General features: G+C 39.5%; 1 protein-coding gene across 1 annotated transcript in view; it reads right to left on the minus strand.

The window, feature by feature from the left end:
• Positions 1–9923: 9923 nt before the first annotated feature.
• LOC109034946 (uncharacterized) overlaps positions 9924–18896 on the minus strand; it is a 39326-nt gene continuing 30353 nt past the window's right edge. The window contains exon 3 of the mRNA XM_019048378.2: positions 9924–12142. Coding sequence (XP_018903923.2) covers positions 11924–12142 — 219 coding nt within the window. The 3' untranslated portion in view covers positions 9924–11923. The remainder of the gene's footprint in view (positions 12143–18896) is intronic.

Here is an 18896-nt window from a genome sequence, read left to right on the forward strand (position 1 = left end):
ATTGAGATTGATACACAAAGCTATAGACGAAGAAGACAAAAAAGGTATGGAGGGATTCCATTGGTGGAAGTGGGTGACTGTTATGGACAAAGGAGGTAGGTATAGACTAACTAACGGCAAACCGCGAGAAACACTATAGTTAGTCCATCATTTCCCCCTTAGTCAATAGGAACCACCCATTTCAACCGACAGGAACGCTCCATACTCCCTATGTCTTCTTTGTCTATAACATAGTCTATCAAATTCAATAATCAGCCCGCTGTGAAAGTCTGAGTAAACGCTTAAAAAATTGGAGAGAGAAACTAAAGCATTAGACTCTGTTCTACCGCTGAAGCATCCGCGCAACATCCACTTAATTCACATTTTGCCTTCAAATAGGGTGATACTTCACGCATTACCCAAAAGCAGTAATAGTTGAATGGAAAAAATTACCATCCCAATACAAAATTGAATGATTTCCTCCTTTAGAGCGCATTGTTAATGATCTAATTTCGTGATCATTGTGATAGCGAAGTGCGATTTATTGTTGACAAAAGTATGGTTTTTGAGTCCGAAGAGTACCCGTTGGTTACAAGTTATCTTTAATGCAGAAATTTCATAATCATCGAGGAAAGGCTAGAGGAGGTGACTCTATTTTCTTTAATGAAACTTAACTAAAAATCGGCCGAATTCAGAGAAATGAAAGCAGAATAGTGTTTGGACAAAAACCTCGCATTCGATTCAGCTATCGATTTCTGTATCGAATGCGATGTTTTTTTCCACACACTATTCTGTTTTCATTTTTCTGAATTTGGCCGATTTTTGGGTTTAGAATGATTCTTTGGCCTTATGTGCGCATGATAACCTAAAACTGATGAACCAATCAGAGAGCGGCACAGATATGGCAATACTCTTCCGTGTACAGGTACTCTAACTGTGCGTCGATCTGCTTCATGCCTATCCAGCGATGAGATACGAAAATCCAGCTTTCCAGGGAGCTTTTGTTTTTGCGGCTCTGACGCTGAGAGTTATGGGCCTCGGAAAATCGAGCCCGCAAGCTCAACAAGCACCTCGTTTTTCGCGGAATCTAATCAAAATCGGTAGCGATGGTCGATATCAGAGGTCCCTCGCGACTTCGCAATACGTGCCTTTGTGCTTTTTGAGACCGATATTGCGAACCTGAGTAAGTAGTTGTGGTCAAGAAGTACCATCCGCGTAAATTGCCTTTCCGCACGTTCTCGCCCGCCGTTTTACAGGTTATCCATTTCACACGATTTATTGCAGCTGCGGCGAAAGAGACCCGGTCATAACTGTTAATTGTCGGGGCTTTTCAACTGAGAGAAAGATGTGGAGCAAAGATGAATGAGTATTACGGGGGGGAAACTTTGCTGCCCTCGGAATATAAAGTGCTCATGGCGAGTTTGCATGTTGTGTCTGTTAAATTAATACAGGCCCTCGTGAGTCTTACCGAAGATGCGGGGAGAAAGTTTGCATTATGTTTATCATCTCCTGCATGTTCTGAATTGGATATTGTGAGAATCCTACCATCGGTTCCTGAGACTGTTTTGAAGACTTTAACTTGTAATACTCTAACTTGTGCATGAAACTGGCTGAACGTAACAATATTGTGTCTAGCAGTACAACATTGAAAACTAAAACTACAAATGAGGGGCTTGGAGGACAAGACGCAAAAGTGCAGTTTTTGAAAAAATTGAGATATTAATTATTTCAAGTAAAACTAGTTTTGACGAATATAAGTGAAAAATTCGCTCTCAAATTCCAATTTTTTAGTATCAAAAAGTCAGTTTAAATCTTCTTTCCGCCATAAGGCTCCATTTAATTTCGAAATTTCAAACATTTATTTCTCGGAATATCAAAAACTGCACTTATGTGCGCCTTGTCCTCCAAGCTCCTCAAATAACTTTCTTTCGAAATTGCGTATTTTGGACTGAATAATTCAAAACCTTATTACTTTCGGTTTCATTTGACGTTTCTGGGCGTTAAAAATGGTCGTAATAAAATACTATTACATGGATAGCATTGCAAGATCTCTATTTTTTGTTCTCCAATGCTGAGATCATTCTTTCCTTAGACATGACAACTTAATGAAAACTTTTCGTCAGGGGCGCCATTTCACCTGAATTCAGGGAAATTAAGACGTGTTTGAATGAGACAGAACTTGCTTAAGTGGGCTATAAATCCCCCAATAGCTCCCCAAATAGGCCCAATTACATTTGCGGGAAGAGCAATTGAACTCCCCTATGGTAAAACAAAACGTTCAGCAAAACTGAAATATCCTAGTAATAAAAAATCTAGTTCTGTCCATATAACCGAATCATCCGGTTAATAATTCAACCCAACTGTCCGGTTCACCAAGCCGAATTTTAAGAATTGGATTTTGACCGAAAAGTTCGGTTGAGAGGAGCGAATAGAATTTGATCATTTCTAATTTTGATCGTGTTTCCTCTGTTGGACATTTTAGATACTTGGACATTTTGACATTATAGACATACTTATCTCGGCAGACTAATTATTGAAATTAATAGACAAGCGATGGACAAAGTGGACAAAGGGCAAATGAAGTGATCCTACTGGTGAAAGTGGGTGGTTGCATTGGACAAAGGAGGTAAGTAATAGACTAACTAACGGTGACCCATAAGAGAACCTTTAATAAATTAGTCCACCATTTTATACCCTTCAGTCCATATAACAAACACCCTTTTCAACCAATAAAATTGCACTATTTTTCCTTTGTCTTCCTTGTCTATCAATTTCAGCAATCAGCCGCAGGGCAATTGTGTGCTTTGATATTTTTCGACCTATCATCCCATTCCAGCCTTTATATCAACGTCACTCTGGCCACTCCTCCTAGGTGGCATTGCCAAACCCCAACCTCTAGAGTATTTTCTGAGGAAAATACCCCAATTTTTAGTGTATTTCCTGAAAAAAATACTCCCATATTTCAGACTGATTGCGGTAGACGCACGAGTCGTATAGACAGTAAGTTAGAAATGTAACCAACTTGCGTTAAAATCCAGAAAATAGTTTCCCAGAATCCCAGTTTTCTGGATTTGAACGCACGTTGGCTACATTTCCAACTTACTGTCCACCCCAATAAATTTTTAGTGCATTTTCTTCAGAAAATACATTATCGCGTTTTCCCTCATGGTGGGAATTAGACCTGCGCTGCGGGCTAATTGTTGAAATTGATAGGCAAAGCAATAGACAAAGAAGACATAAGAAGTATGGAGCAATTCTATTAGTTGAAATGGGTGGTTCTTCTATACTAAGGAAGAAAATGGTGGGCTAACTGGAGGGTCTCTCTTGGGTTGCCATTAGTTAGTCTATTACCTCCCTCCTTTGTCCATTGCAACAACCCGCTTCCACCGACAGGATCCCTACATATCCTTCTTGTCTTCTTTGTCTGTAGCTATGTCTACCCCTTTCAACAATCAGCCCGCAGCGGGCCGATTATTGAAATTGATCGCCAAAACTATAGACAAAGGAGACAAAAGAGATATGGAGAGATCCTAATGGTGGAGGCGGGTGGTTGCAATGGACAAAGGAGGTAGGTAATAGACTAACTAACGACAACCCACGAGAAACCCGACAGTTAGTCTATCATTTTCTCCTTTTATCGATAGGAACCACCCATTTCAATCAATAGGGTTGCTCCATACTCCCTATGTCTTCTTTGTCTATCAATTTCAACAATCAGCCCGCTGGGACCATGTGAGGAGCACCGATCTCGAGTCGTAGATCAGGAACATATTTCGTATGTTTTTCGAACCTAGCGACCTGCTCTCGGCGATCAGAAGCGAAACCGGCTCGGAGGTAAAACGCGGAAAGTCGCGGGAAAACGGAGGAGCGAAAAGCCGTTCTCGGTTAGATTAGAAACGAACGATGAAAAGAGTACCCCCGGTAAATATTGACATTAAAAGCTAACGAGTCGGAGTTTCAAAGCTCGGAGCCCGGGCGGCGGCGGGGGGTGGTGGGGCGGGAGGGGGCGGCGAGGGAGGGGGAATCCGGCCGCAGTGCTAATTAGTACCAGATTAAAGTAGTGTCGAGGGAACCATCAGAAACATTAGCTGTTAATTGAAACGGTTCGCTGCGTCCGCGCCCCTCCGACCCCCCTCACCCCCGGGTCCCTCGGCAGCGCCGCACCCTCGCTAACCCATGATGAATGACCCTCCATTTTCAACTTCTGTTGTGCGTTTTTCACCCCCCCCCCCCCCCGCTCGCCACCACCCAACTTGGGCCCCCTACATTTTGCAACTTGGCTCCGCCGCCGCCCACCGCACCGCCCTCCCCGAAGTTCGCGCTCGCCAAATCGCACGTACAAACGGGGTGCTCGAGTATAGCGTAACGCTGTTTTGCCAACTTTTTAGATGACGCTCCCTCACCTTAAGGTGATTCGTCAAGCTCAAAAGAATTAATGGAACTGGCATGCGACATATCGCATCGATTAGGTCAAAAACCTCGGAAGATTTTGAATGTTCAGCAAAAAAAAAAGGAGGATAGCCCCTGAGATACACATTTTTGCAGTTTCACCGTCGAAATGGACGTGTTCATGCTAAATAATACCATGTGGTAATGAATGAAATCAAGAGGAGCTATGTGCATAGGATTTGAGCGCTGCTCAGCTCTTTTTTATATATTCATTCGCACATCCCTGGTAAAAATTGGCAGTAGAATCAGTGTTCCAAAATACCATAGACCTACGGCCGGGTGTAAGATTTCCAATGGCTTCTATAGCCGGCTACACAATTTCTTAGAGCCTTTTATAGCCGATGGCGATTAAGCAACTCACAGCCAGGCGATAAAGTGTATGCTAAACGTCACTAATTACGGATGCTAGGACTTAGTGAGTTTTTAGACCACTGCTCTCTTTTTGGGCCGTAGTATCTTGATATATTTTGCGAGGAAAGCTCCGTACTTTAGATGGACGCCTGCCATTCCTAATATATTAGAGCGCCTTCAGTTTCGTATGATACTGTGCAATACCTCTGGTGTGAAATAGTTGCTTCAAGCGCCGTGGCACGCTGCGGTGCGGCAGGCAGGCAGCCAGCGCGAAACGCGCATTGGCGCCTACAAACCTAACAGGGATACTTCACGCGTTGCGCAATGCGTGAAGTATCCCTGTTAGGTTTGTAGGCGCCAGTGCGTCGCCGCTCCGCTTTGTGTTAGGCTCTAATATTTGATCTGGCGGAGTCAGCGTTATTCAACTCATGATTTTGAAATGTTTGCACATTCTGTATGGATTATTCTCATTTTAATTGATGAAATAAAATATGTATTAAAGGAAAATATAATGTGCGTTTTGTAAATATTTAGGTGGTTCCGTATCAAACTTAATGATTTCCAAAGCACACGAATTTCTACACAATTTCTTATAGCCTTTTATAATCGAAGGCGAAAAAGCAACAGCCAGGCGATAAAGTGTAAAGCCCGACGATAGGAACTATAGCCCGGCTGCATAATTTTTATCGCTTCGTATAGCCCGGCCGTGTAGTTTTCTCCGCATTCTACAGCCAGCTATATGATTTTCTGTAGCCTTCTTTAGCCGGCTATAAGAATTTCTATGGTATTTTGAAACGCAGCTCTTATCGCCAATTTTTACTACTTTTCCGAATTTTTCAGCCCAAATATATACATATTTAAATCAAAGAGAACTACTTCCATCACGACCTGGGCCTCAATACCTATGAAACGCACGCATGACAAGGCCCATATCATGATGGAGGTAGTTCCCTTTGATTTCAATACGTCCAAATAATTAACACCTCCGTGTGAAAAAAGACCGAAAGCATTGCAAATAACGATGATAGAAGAACATTAGGTGACATCATGGACAGGTGAGCACTGATCCAAATGAACACTGTCTCGTGAGCACTGATCCAAATGCGAGATCAGTTTTCATGAGAACAGAGCTGATTAAGACTGATGTCATTATCAATGTCAACCTTTTTTGATACCGATTTAAGACTCATTTGGCGCTAATGTCAGCTAGAGTCCCTTTATACCCAGATTTAAGAAAACTCGATTATCAGCTGAGTAGCAGCCGGCCTTGGCTGGCCATGGAGGCACAAACAAGTGCACCCAAACGAACGATATTGAGGGATAAGGATAAAGAATCCTGCGATGTCTGTCATCCAAAAACAACAATATCAATAAAATTGATCAATTAAAAAGAAAATGAGATTGGTTTATGAATAATTGCTTAATCTATTTTCATTTTGGACCGATGGTAATAACAATTTAATCTTGATAAACCGCAATTAGGTAATATTTTCATAATTTTTGGCCACATTCGAGTCACCGCCATCTTGGTGCACTCGTTTGTGACTTCATGATCGAGAACCAATCAGAATTGGATTTTTTTTTAGGCCACTTTCAGCCCAACCAAAAGTGAGTTGTCGTAACTCTGGGTATGAAGGGACTCTAACGTCAGCATAAGGTGCGTCCAAACGGAAATTCGGTTGTGAAATTGCAAAAGTTTGTACCTCAATTTGCTACGCTGCAAACCTCCCGTCATAAACTTTTTAGATGGAAAAATATTCAACATCGTTTCGTGAAAGTTTTCCTGATTTTTCCTCTTTGTGTGAGGAATGTTCTGTGGTAGTTCCGCTAAATAGTGTTTGTGCTTGTCCTCCTTTGATAAAGTAAAATAAGAGCGGAGACATGAAAACACCCCAAACCATACTATAAAGGTATTTTTGCAGTTCCACCGTCAAAACACAATTTTCATGCTGGTGCATGTTTGCGCTGCTATAGTTCAGGGCTTTTCTTGAGGAAGTGAAACATTTTGAAAAGAAGTTGATGAGAGGAAAAGTTGAACCATTTTCATTTAGAAAATCTTCAAAATCGATAATGAAACTTCCAAACCACGTATCTCGGTTTGAAACGTTGCAGACTTCCTGTCACTCTTTACTTTTAAGTGGAAAACTACTCAACATCAAATTTTAAATATTTCCGTGATATCACTTCTTTGTGCGAAGAAAATTCTGTGAAAACTTCAAGGAAAGATCTTAAGATATAAATTGAAAAATAGAATGAAATTGTGAATTCACCTCTGTACTAATTGCTGTAGATTTAATCTCCTTTAAAAAAATAAAATGGAATTTGAAATTTTAAAACACTGCAAACGAGGTAAGTTGTTTGGCAGTTTCACCATCAATATGTGTTAATAAGAATTCCATAGCACAGAATAGGTATTCATTGAAAGGTTTTTCTTAGGAAACCAAAAATCTATTTTTCCTAAAAGAATTCAGATTGACCTATTTATATTCCCTCAACTCAGCATGCCAAAAGGGGCGATGTACATCACATTTTCGTACTTCATACTTCTTTCAGCATGAATACTCGTGATTCATATCATTAATAGTTCCCAAAACGACACTCTTATCGATCAAAAGGAAAATGTTCGTCATTTTCCAAAAATTTTCGACGGGATTGAAGTATTATTTGTCATGATGAGCTTCTCACGTAAAAACAGTGAACGAATTGAATAACCTTTAAAAAAATTGGTTGTAAAAGTTAAAAGTTCCAACTCAATCTCAAAACAAGATACTGACGACTGACGTTTATCAAGTATTCACACGTTTTACGAATTTCAAAGTTCGACTCAAGAGTAAAACTGACACATTTTTCTATGTCCGTGAAACTATGCAAGATCCATGCCAAACAGTATTTGCAATGAATATTCTCTAACTCTTGATGCAGCTTGCAACAGCGTTTTCCGTGTCCGCGCAAATTATATTTCGCCTTCAAAGCAGAGTGATACCGCGCTCATCGTCTATAAGCAGTAATAATTGCATGTAACAATTTCGCGTCCCTTTTTCCTTACTGTAATCATCAAATGGTCGTAAAAAGACGAAGCACCACCACTTCTGCCGTGATAGCGAAGAGAGCAGTAAGTGCATGTTGGGATGAGCCTCGAGACCCAAAAAAGCATGTGCTAACCATGGCTCATGCAGAAATGCACTTACTGCTCTCTTCGCTATTACGCCCTCGTGTTCTCGGCTACTTATCCGATTTTTTTTTGATCGGTTTTCTAGAAATTTTTGTAATCTCCTCAAAATTGGCTTTGCACTTTACCCTCTTCGTATGTTATTTAGAAAAACGTAGCGTGGATCAGTTAGGGCGACAGTTTACGAAAAAACAAGAGTATTCACATTGAACAGGGAAAAAGCGTGGCCACCAGATCTTCCCGCCTTTTTTTAGCCAATCAGACACTCGATGACCGCACTCTTTCACTTCTCATGGGAAATCAAGACCATATCATTTTTCGAATGCAGCTAATGTGTCAGCAAAAACATGTTCACGACTAACTTCTTGAGGATTTGGTTTTCACTTGATGTATAATGCGTAGGGTGGGCCGAAAAATTTTTTTTATGGAAATCCAAAAACGGCTAGGGCCCAAAAGATGTCAATAGGCACCAAAAGAACGTGGAAAAAATCCCAGGCCATAACTCCCTCGATTTCATCGTCAACATGGGGGTTGAAGTGTTAAGGGTTGAAATTTCCGATTTTTCGAGCTTAAATAAATCCGCTCTCCACGTTCTAATTTGGGTCAAAACTTTCACAAACCAAGGTATTCCTATGTATTTTGAGTCGAGGAATCGATTTTTGCAAGAAAAAAATCGATATATCGAAATCCTTCATCGATTTTTTCGATATATTGCGTAAAAAACGTCAGTTTTTCGGTTTATTTCTCTACAAAGGTAATTTTTCGTGGAAAATACGCGTTGTACTGGAATTTCGATGCAAAAATCGATTCCTTGACCAAAATTCTTCATGGGGTGGATCTCAAGGTCTACAGGAATCTCTCATTTGGTCAGTATCGCATCACAGTTCGTATGATCATTATGCAATAAAGTGGCTTCATGATGATAATGCGTTTCCACTAACTCCAAAAAACACCAAAGATCTTGATTTTTGAAATTTCAATTTTTTCCTACTCGGATCGATGTTTTTGACTGTTCCGTCAGCTCTCCGGTTAATGTAATGCATCAATGAAATTGTCTATATCTACAGCAAGACGAGTATCTGCTTTTAAACAATGCGTGAAGTATCAACGTGTTTTGAAGGCGAAATGTGATTTTTAAGGACTGACGTCTCGCGCTAACATGAAATGAGAAGTAGCTATATGCCGGTGATGATTTATTAGCATATCACGCTTAGAAGGTTAAAAATGTAACTTATTTGTTAATACACTATGCGCACCTGTAGTAGGATCTTTAGTGGAATTATTCTCAAAAAATTTTCTCCTCGAAATCTACTTATCATCGACGATACTACCGGACCACGTATCTCGGTTTGCAACGTTATGACTTCCTGTCATATTTAATTTATTTAACGGAAACAACTCAACAATTCAACATCAAATATTGAAAACTTTCGCGATGTTTCCTCTCTGTGCGAAGAAAATTCTGAGAAAACTTCTTAGGAAAGATGTTGATTTAATCTCTGTTAAAAAATAAAATGGAAGCAGAGATTTTAAAATACCGCAAGGAGATAGTGTCATGCTAAGGGAGAACGCTGTATGAACATTCGAGAGTTGCCAAATTTCCTTCGATAAAATGTTCAATTTTTAGGAAAGCTATGAATGTTTTTCCTTTAAATTTTCAGAAACTTTAGGTAAAATTGCGAACTAAATTATCTGAAAAATTGGAAGGAAAATATTCATTAATTTACTAGGAAATTTGTGTTTTATCAAACGAAATTTGGCAACGCCTGATGGTTCATACGGCGTTTTTCCTTAGCACAGCAAAATACGCAGTCTGGTAGTTTAACCGTTGATATGCTTTAAAAAAGGCTTAGAGGATTTTATTTATTGAAGATAATTTACCTTAAATAACACCCCAGAGCCAAGACTTAGACTTCATTTTATTTTTATATGGGTGAGAGCAAAACATGCAGAGGAAACAATTCACAATCATAAGTTTGGTTTAACTATGGTTTTTATTTACATGAAACATATAAAACAAATTTTTACACTTCACATTAATTAGCGCAGTATTTATAAGCAACGATCTAACTATGGACGCCTCTACTCGCATAGAAATGGAAGATAATAAATATTTACGGCGTGCATGCGTAAGTAGTAAGAAAATGATGCATTGAGAACTATTAGATAATTCCCTTATCAGTAACGAAAATACTTTGTGAGAGATCCGAAAAAGTAAGTCATGAAGTCGCTAGGGAAACAACTTCATAACATATTTATTTTAATTAAATAGCGCTATGCTAAAAATACCGTCATCTCCCCCTTCCAGAGTTATGATGATATCCGTGAACAGCTTTCTATATTGGCATCAACATCAAAAAGCTACAAAAATGGATCATGGTCGTTCTAGCATAGCGCAATATCAGCGAAATTCAAACGCAATATGTATATGCATACGTAAATATATATGCATCATAATATCAATTTTGGCGGAAGAAATTTTGGCGTATCGATCACTTAGGCCAAAACAGGTTTAAGAGAAAAGTTGCATTAGATGTGCTTAAATTGGTTTTTCCCCCTATGCCTTTCTAGTCAATTTCTGCGAAATTTTTTGTAACGAGAATAAAATCAATGTCTTCATTTTTGGCTGTAGACGTGCTTTAAAGTATTCGAATATTGGTGGAGAAGGCAATTTTGTCCGTATTTTCTTTAAGAGTATTAATGAATCTTTAAAATGTGTTGACTTATTTAGTGTAGGTAAATTTGATCTGAAACTGTAAAAGAAGTAACGGCCACCTTAAGCAGAAATATGAACGTTTTTTCTAGCTTGTGCTTCTTACAATTAATTTACGAAAAATATAGTCTATAATATTACCGAGATTATTAAAATTTTGACGAGGTTTTCTAATCTTGAAGTTGTTTCTTATTTTTCTCTCTCACTACTACAAAGAGACTAGCTGCTGAGAGAGAACCTATAGCTTCAAAAAAGTGACGGGCTAGTTTTACTACTATGGATATGTGTTGTTTTGCACATTTTAAGCCAAGGAAGATCAAACAATTTAAAAATTGAGGATGTCTAGAGCAATTGAGAAAAACACGATTTTGGATGGGAAAAGCACATATTTGGAAGCTTACACATCCCTTTTAGAGAATAAACTGATATCTTTGCAGCAAATCATGAGTTTGACATTCGACTTTAAAGATTGTTTTCAGTGCACTAGGTGTCGCTTAGATTCCTTTTGCCTGAACTTCCTATCTCCTACTTGACAAAAATTTTAGCGTCTGTCGTTTCTCCAAGATCTGCAACTAACTGTCAAATCTGTTGCCATGAGTGGATCGAATACCGATGGATGTTTAAAGTCGAAAAACGCGCAGATGTCTCCGATTGAGATGTTGGAAATCTCCACGCACCCATTTTTTAAAAGAAACCAAACCATCAGGTGCAGTTTTTGCTATTTCGAGAAACACGTGTTGTAAGTTTCGAAATTACATGGATCCTTATGGCGGAAAGAAAGTTCAAACTGACTTTTTGATGCTTAAAAATTGGAATTTGGGTACAGATTTTTCACAAAACATACTATAAGACTAACAGTGCTTGAAATCATTTATACCTCAATTTTTCAAAAAACTGCACTTGTGCGTCTTATCCTCCAAGCCCCTCATGCGTCGGTTAAATTACTCGTATAAATGAGACATAATCGAATATTTTTATACGATGCTGTGCAGAGACGCATTTTTCAACTTTATCCATCGATAAGCTACACGATTCTCTTACCGGCATGTGGCATTTAAGCTTTGGTTCGGTCATAAATTCAACGTAATTCACAAAATCCCGCCAGAGTCGCGGTTAAAGCGACCAAAATCCATGAGTGAGGAAGCTAGCTATTGAGAGAATCATCATGAGCGCTGGCCGCGGAAAAGTCGTAAAACTCGAAATGCGAGCGAGCGTAAGTAAACCATTACTTGGATCGGAATAAGGGATACTTGATAAGTCGATTACGATACATAAGGCCTATAAAGAAGATCACATTGCGCTTGCTGGAACTGCGGTTGCTCTAAGCTGCTCGGACACTTTGATGGTCTGATATTGTTATTACTATTGTTCTCGATGCTGTGTCTGCTCTCCGAGCCTTCTTTCGAGGAGCTCTTAGCTTCCTGCTGAGCTTTTTTGCTCCGCTTCCATTTCATTCGCCTGTTTTGGAACCAGATTTTAACCTGAAACAAACAAATCGGTAGCACATTAGAGCACGAAGGATATATCGTCACCTTCCGGCCAAAGTATCACAAGCGCCATGCGACGTTTAAAAATTTCCGCCGCCATTTTATTCTTTTAGAGAGGAATTGTTGGTTGAATCTGTTTGAAAATTTTACTGAATTTTATCGGCAGCACAAAGAAAATTCCGTGACATTTTTGGACGGCTTTGTTGAACAAATTCTCTGTTAAAAAGATAAAATGGCGGCGGAATTTTTAAACATCACATGGCACTTGTGATCCTTTTGCCCACAGGTGACGATCTCATGAGAACACTCATTTTTTTCAGCTTGTGTGAGACTAGAAATACGGAACACATTCTTTCATTGAATTTTTTCGTAGGAATGAAATACATATCGATGGTGAAACTGCGAAAAAGCAAAACGCGCTAACGGTTTTTCAAAATCGCTGTTCTCATTTTATTTTGTCAAAGAAGAACGGATCAATTTAATTGGTTGCAACCCTCCCTGAATATTCTTTGAACTGAAAGACAAATCTGGTGTGTTTTCAAGAAATTACGTGATATATTTTACTATTTAAAAAATCAATTATGACAGGAGGTCTGCAACGTCGCTAACCAAGATGATCATTTTTTCAATTTTACAGTCGATACGTCGTTTATTCCGACGAAAAAATTTAATGAAAGAATGTGTTCCGTATTCCAATGATTTATAGTTAGTAGCACAATCTCGATAACGGTTTTTTTAAATTTCTACTTGCATTTTACTTTTACTAGAAAATAATGCCCAATATTCTACTATTGAATGTAAGTGATAACTTTGAGAGGCGAAAAAAAACTTAAACAAAACGTATGTGGAAACGATCAATTGACGCAACTAGGGGTTTTTTACACTCTGGTCCTCTACAATATTTCTTTTTTTTTTCTTATTCTTTTTTTTTTGTGGGCCAAGAAAGTATCACTTGAAGTTTTCGTATAAAATTTTCAAAAATTTCTCTTGCAAGGACAAAGAGCGTGCAATTGAGATGATAAGCAATGAAGGTGATCCTCCCGTCCTTTAAAAATTCAAAATAGAAAGGAAGAAAGAAAGAAATAAAGAGAGAAAATAGAAAATAAAAGATAAGTAGATATTATTCGAGCTCAAGCTACACGGTAAAGACTCCGCATCAAAACACTTAAAATACGGTGTATATGTTAAGAATGGAAAAGGTCAACTAATAGTTGTGAAGTGCTTATCATCGCAAATCAAGCGGATAAATCCTAAACTTGTATACGGAATGCCTTACTCAACCGATTGCGTTGGTGCTATTGCTAGGCGCTGCATACCACTATTTCGACACGAGGAAGCGCGTTGAGTATACCCCATCTAATGAAGGCGAAACATGCCCTCGTAGAATCACAGAATGAACCACCTGGCGAGGTTTTTAGTTTTAACTGAGGCGCCACTGAGATCCCAGGCATGATCTCTCGTCAAAATTACGAATAGAAGACAACAGGTACGTGGAACATTTCTACACGATCAATCCATCGGCTCAAAAGTGTTCTTGAATTTAAAGCATATTGAGCTGTTTGTTGGGATAAGGAGCCTGCCAAAGTTCAGGAAGGCAAAATAATTCGGACGGCTAATTTTTGGCGCGGTTGGATTGAAAAATCGACCTTCGAATTTCGAACTAATTACTCCTTCTAACCTAAATTACTTAAAACTTATTCTCAAGGACACTAAAGCAAGTTTTCCACCGAAATCTTACAAGTCCAATTTTTTGACATCGTGTTACAAAAATGTATCCGGTAAGATATCCACCGTAAACTGAGGTTCCCTTCTTCCGCGGACGGTCACATATCGATAGTCAAGCTGCGAAACCTTTTACCTACGTTTGCGACGTTGTAAACTTCCCGTCATATTTTAGTTTTTCTTTGGAAAACTACACAAAGTAATTTCTTGAAGTCTTCCTCGAATTTTCTCTCTGTTAGGAAAATATTCTGTATACATTTCAGGCTATAGAGTTGGCCTGTTCCTCTTCGAAAAAATAATATAGAAGCGGACATTTTGAAACATCGCAATAGAAATACAAGGTTCCACACTGTGACCATCGATATTCTGTAATTTCAATAAAAATAAATCCGTACATATCCATTTTTCTTTCTGCGTGTGATACCGAGAGAGAATCGGACCGCCGCTTGATTGTCGAAAGAGAAGGCTTCAACTTTCACCTATTCGATCGTAGATTGGACGGAGAGAGACAGGCGAGGGCAAGGGAGGGGGAGGGGCTAATCGAATTGTGAAACCGTATTTTTCTTCAGCGACGAGGTGGTGTGCGGTGAGGGAGGCGGGGTGAAAGAAAGCGCGTCGGAAAACGAGGAGATGATGATCAGGGAGCGGAATCGTAGGGGGCGCGAGAAAACGATTTCCACCTCCACGACCAATGGAACGTCGATGCTAGACGCGGGGAGGGGGTAGCCGTGAGGGGAAAGACCGGTGAAGAAACTAATCTGGATACTACGTCGATAGGGCGCGTGTAAGGTTCGGGGCAGGTTTTGCGGTGATTACGGCACGCGGAGAGCACGGGGGGGGGGGACTCGAGGGACGGGGGGGGGGGCTATATTTTATTCTAGTGGGGAGGCGAGAGTATCAGGGATCCGGTCGGGTAAAAAATGGTTGTGTTGGTATTTGTGAGCGCCCCGAGAACCCAAGTTCGGAGATCACGGTTGTAGTTCCGCTTCGCTTCGAATCGATTTTTGGGGCGCGCGAAATTTTTTAGGTTAGGTTCGGCGGAGCAAATGAACGAACTTTTATCACGTCCTGAGGCTCCACCATAAAAATGAGACAAACGAAACCAACACAACATGCATGGAATTAGAGCACGGGAAAGGATGCGCGTTGACAACGGCGCAGTGATACAACTATTCGTGCTCGACGGATGTCCGTGTTGCGTCTGCAAAATTGAAGGCGCGATGCGATTGAGACGTGAACTCTCATTTCGCAATTACCAGTTTTATGCTGTTAGTGAGGCGTCTCTCAGATTCGAAATAAAACTTAAATAACGGCTCTCCGGTCTTCGGTTGTGTTGCATCAATTCGGAAAAAACGCCGTGTCAATTTTTACACAGTGGACCACTAGACAAGGTCTGACTCTGAAGTAGGGGAAAACGTCACATGTTTTCTCTTCAAAATCTTATATAAAGAAAAATTCACACAACCCCTTTTGAAATCAACCCTTGAACGAGATATTAGCAGGTCTTTTTAACACAGATCAAATTAAGGTTCGATTATACCTATGACGTCATTTTTATTTTTGCCATCTAACCAATGTTGATAGAAAACCCATATGTCTTCTTCAGGAGTTGAGTTTCAGACTTCCTGCCGTGTGATTTGTTTTCTTTGTGGAATTTTGAAGAGAAAACAATCAGCGTTGCTTTAATTCATACCTTGTCGAAAGGCCCATTGTAGGGGTAGAAACAAGTCTGAACCCGCGCGATAATGGGCAAGTTAATGTCATCTCGGTACCTTCATTTATCACGGTACACTACATATGAAAACTATGGTGGATGAAGCTGTAGGTGTCCACTTGAAATAGATAAAATGATAAATTTTGCAATTCACCAACTTAATGATTGATTTAATTGACGGGATAGGTCCGCAACCATGTATCTCGCTTGCGGTGTTTGAAAATGTTGGCTCCTATTTTATTTTTTTAAATGCGAACAAATCGACATCATTCCTTGCAGTTTCCGCAGAAATTTCCTTGCACAGAGAAACATTATCACGGCAGTCTTTAAAAATTGACGTCGAGTAGCATTCCATTTAAAAAAAAATATGACAGGAAGTTTGCAATATCGCAACCTAGATACGTGGTTTCGGACTTACACCGTCGATATATTCAGACGCACGGTGAACATTTCCTATTAAAAAATATTCTGTGAGTCATTTACGTTTCGCCGTCTGGCAGAAAATTAGGCTTTGAGCATCAAGCTTAGAGCAGCAGCACTATAGTGTGAGAGAAACCCTTCTTTGTCGAATCTCTAGCAATAGTGTGTATAAATTATTTGGGTTTTATAATGTCAAATCGCACGTTTCTTTCCTGAAATTTTATGAGCCAAAACCTCCAAAACCTCACAAATCGTCGCTCCGCTGACGTAAAGACATGTCTCTATCCCTACATGAGCCCCGGAAAACATATATTTACACAGAGAATAGAGCTCACGTGCGAATATTGAGACGCCCTTAGGCCAGAAGAGCAAGGAAATATAGTGCGGTTTTGGTGAGGTAAACATGTACATGAAAATAAAATAAACAAGAAGATAAACACAATCACATATCAACTGTGAAAGTCCGCAACGATTTATCTCGATTTTTGGAGATTTTGAGTTAGCTGTAGAAAGGAATTGCAATAGATGCTTTCTACCCGCTATCAAAATATTTTAGTTGAAAAAAAATCTGGAACTCATCTAAGCAAAATTGAAGGTGCGATGGCGTGGACTGCCATGCTAAGGAAAAACTCCGTATGAACCTCTAGGCGTTGCCAAATTTCCTCTGATAAAATACGAATTCATTGGGGAAATAGTAAATATTTTTCTTCCAATTTTTCAGACTATTTTATTTGTAAATTAATTTAAAATATCTGAAAATATCAAGGCAAAATATGCATAAATTTCGTCAAAAATACATGTTTTATCCGGCGAAATTTGGCAACTCTCGAATGTTCAAACGACGTTTTCCCTTAGCACGGCAGTGGAGGCGTGAACTTGCAATTTTCCGCTCTATGCTGTTAGTGAGGCGTCGCTCAAATTCGGGAGCAATGTTAAAAAACTATACCCAATTACGCCTTTCCTATCTTTAACTGTGTTGCTCACGTCGTTCTTGAGGATACCATAAAAGTAAGACCAACGGAACCAACACAACATGGAAATAGAGCACGGGAAAGCACGCGCGTTGATGACGGCGCAGTGATACAACTATTCGTACTCGACGGATGTCCGTGTTGCGTCTGCAAAATTGAAGGCGCGATGGCGCGAGGCGTGAACTCACGATTCCCCGCTCAATGTTGTTAGTGAATCGTCATTGAGGTTCGGGAGAAAATTTAAAAACCGAGGCCCGGTTACGTCTCTCCTGTTTCTCGCGTTGTCCTTGAAGTACCGCTACAAATTATGAGACAATTTTTTACGAAGCAGCCCGAGACAATGGTAACTAAAGAAAAACAAGGAGGAAAACAGAAAACAAGGCTAAAATACAAGAACAAAACACTCGACACGTTTCGACTCAAAACTGAGTCATTTTCAGTGGGAATAATATACTAAAAATTGAAAAACATCGATGAAAGAACCTGAGACCTATTTTTCCATCAAAATTTTGTAATTTTTATTATACTATCCCGCAACTGAAATTGACTCAGTTTTGAGTCGAAACGTCTCGGGTGTTTCATTGTTGTACTTTAGCTTTGTTCCCCGTTTTCCTTTTTGTTTTTCTCTTGTTATGAGACAAACAGAGCCAACACAACATGGAAACTTCACCATCTCAGGCTTATTTTTTCCTTGATTTTCCTAAGAATGGGGATCGGAGGCAATAGCTCCTCCTCGCTCCACGGAACCAATTATGGACATCGCGTCTCGATGGGCGCAAAATCAGGAACAACCATTCACTGTATCTTGAAATTTTTAATTATAACTAGATTCCAATTGTCAAGTGATTTCTCAAATCTATTCAGCTCGTAATAATTTATCAAAATTAGCGCTCTGATAAAAATATTTGTGTTTTTGTGTTACTCTTTGTTAATATAGGAAGTGAAATACAAGTCAACACAAATTTTGTGTTGATTTTGGTGCAGTTTGCAGGGAATTTAGCGCAGAAAACAGTGGAGATACTAATAGGAAAACGCATTCCTCCGATTGCAACGTTGGCATTCACCACTCTTTTTTTATTAAATTTCTTTTTTTTATTAAATTTCTTTTTTCTCTTGAAATTTTCAACCGAAGGATAGGGTTTTCTTGTGTTTTACTTCCCATATCAACAAAACTTTTGTGTTGAAATTCCTCTCTATGTAGCGGATAACCATTTCCTGGGACAAGAGGTAGGGACAAATGCATGTACAAATGTGCTCATTGGGGGAAAAAAACACATTGGATCTAGAGTCCAGACTCTTGAAAACATTGACAAGAAAAAATACTCTTGATTCAATCAGATTTAAGCTTGAATCAAATGGAAATCCGCTCAAATTAAGAGGCTTGGTTCTTGATTTCAGCAAAAATCCGATTGAATCAAGAGTATTTTTTCTTGTCGATATTTTTAAGAGTCTGGACTCTAGATCCAATGTGTTTTTTTTTCCAGTGCTCTCCGCAGAATTCAAAATCATAGGAACAATCGATTATTTACAAGAGACAACGTCATGTCTAAAGCCAATGCATGTAATCACTGACGAATATGACTTAGGTACATTTGTCACCGGCCAAAATTCACGTAGATTTTTGACGGTTAAATCCCGAGTTCTTGGCACTTGCAAGCCTTTCCCCGAGTACACCTAATCATGATAAAATGTGCCAAAATCTCCAATTCAATCCGTTTTTTGGTGCGGAAGAAGGGAAAGACGGCGAATAAACCAAAATTAAATCAGATAAAGTAGCGTGAAATGAACGGAGCGCGAAGGACCGAGAGAGTGAGCTCGTGGAATCGCTCCCATTTAATTCATCCTAATGTTACGAGCGGAAAATGAAGCCTCATAAATAATGTATATTCCGTTCCGGGGAGCGCGGCGAAAATGCGCTTTG

The sequence above is a fragment of the Bemisia tabaci genome, chromosome 8 (assembly GCF_918797505.1).
Source record: "Bemisia tabaci chromosome 8, PGI_BMITA_v3".
Classification (NCBI taxonomy): Eukaryota; Metazoa; Arthropoda; class Insecta; order Hemiptera; family Aleyrodidae; genus Bemisia; species Bemisia tabaci.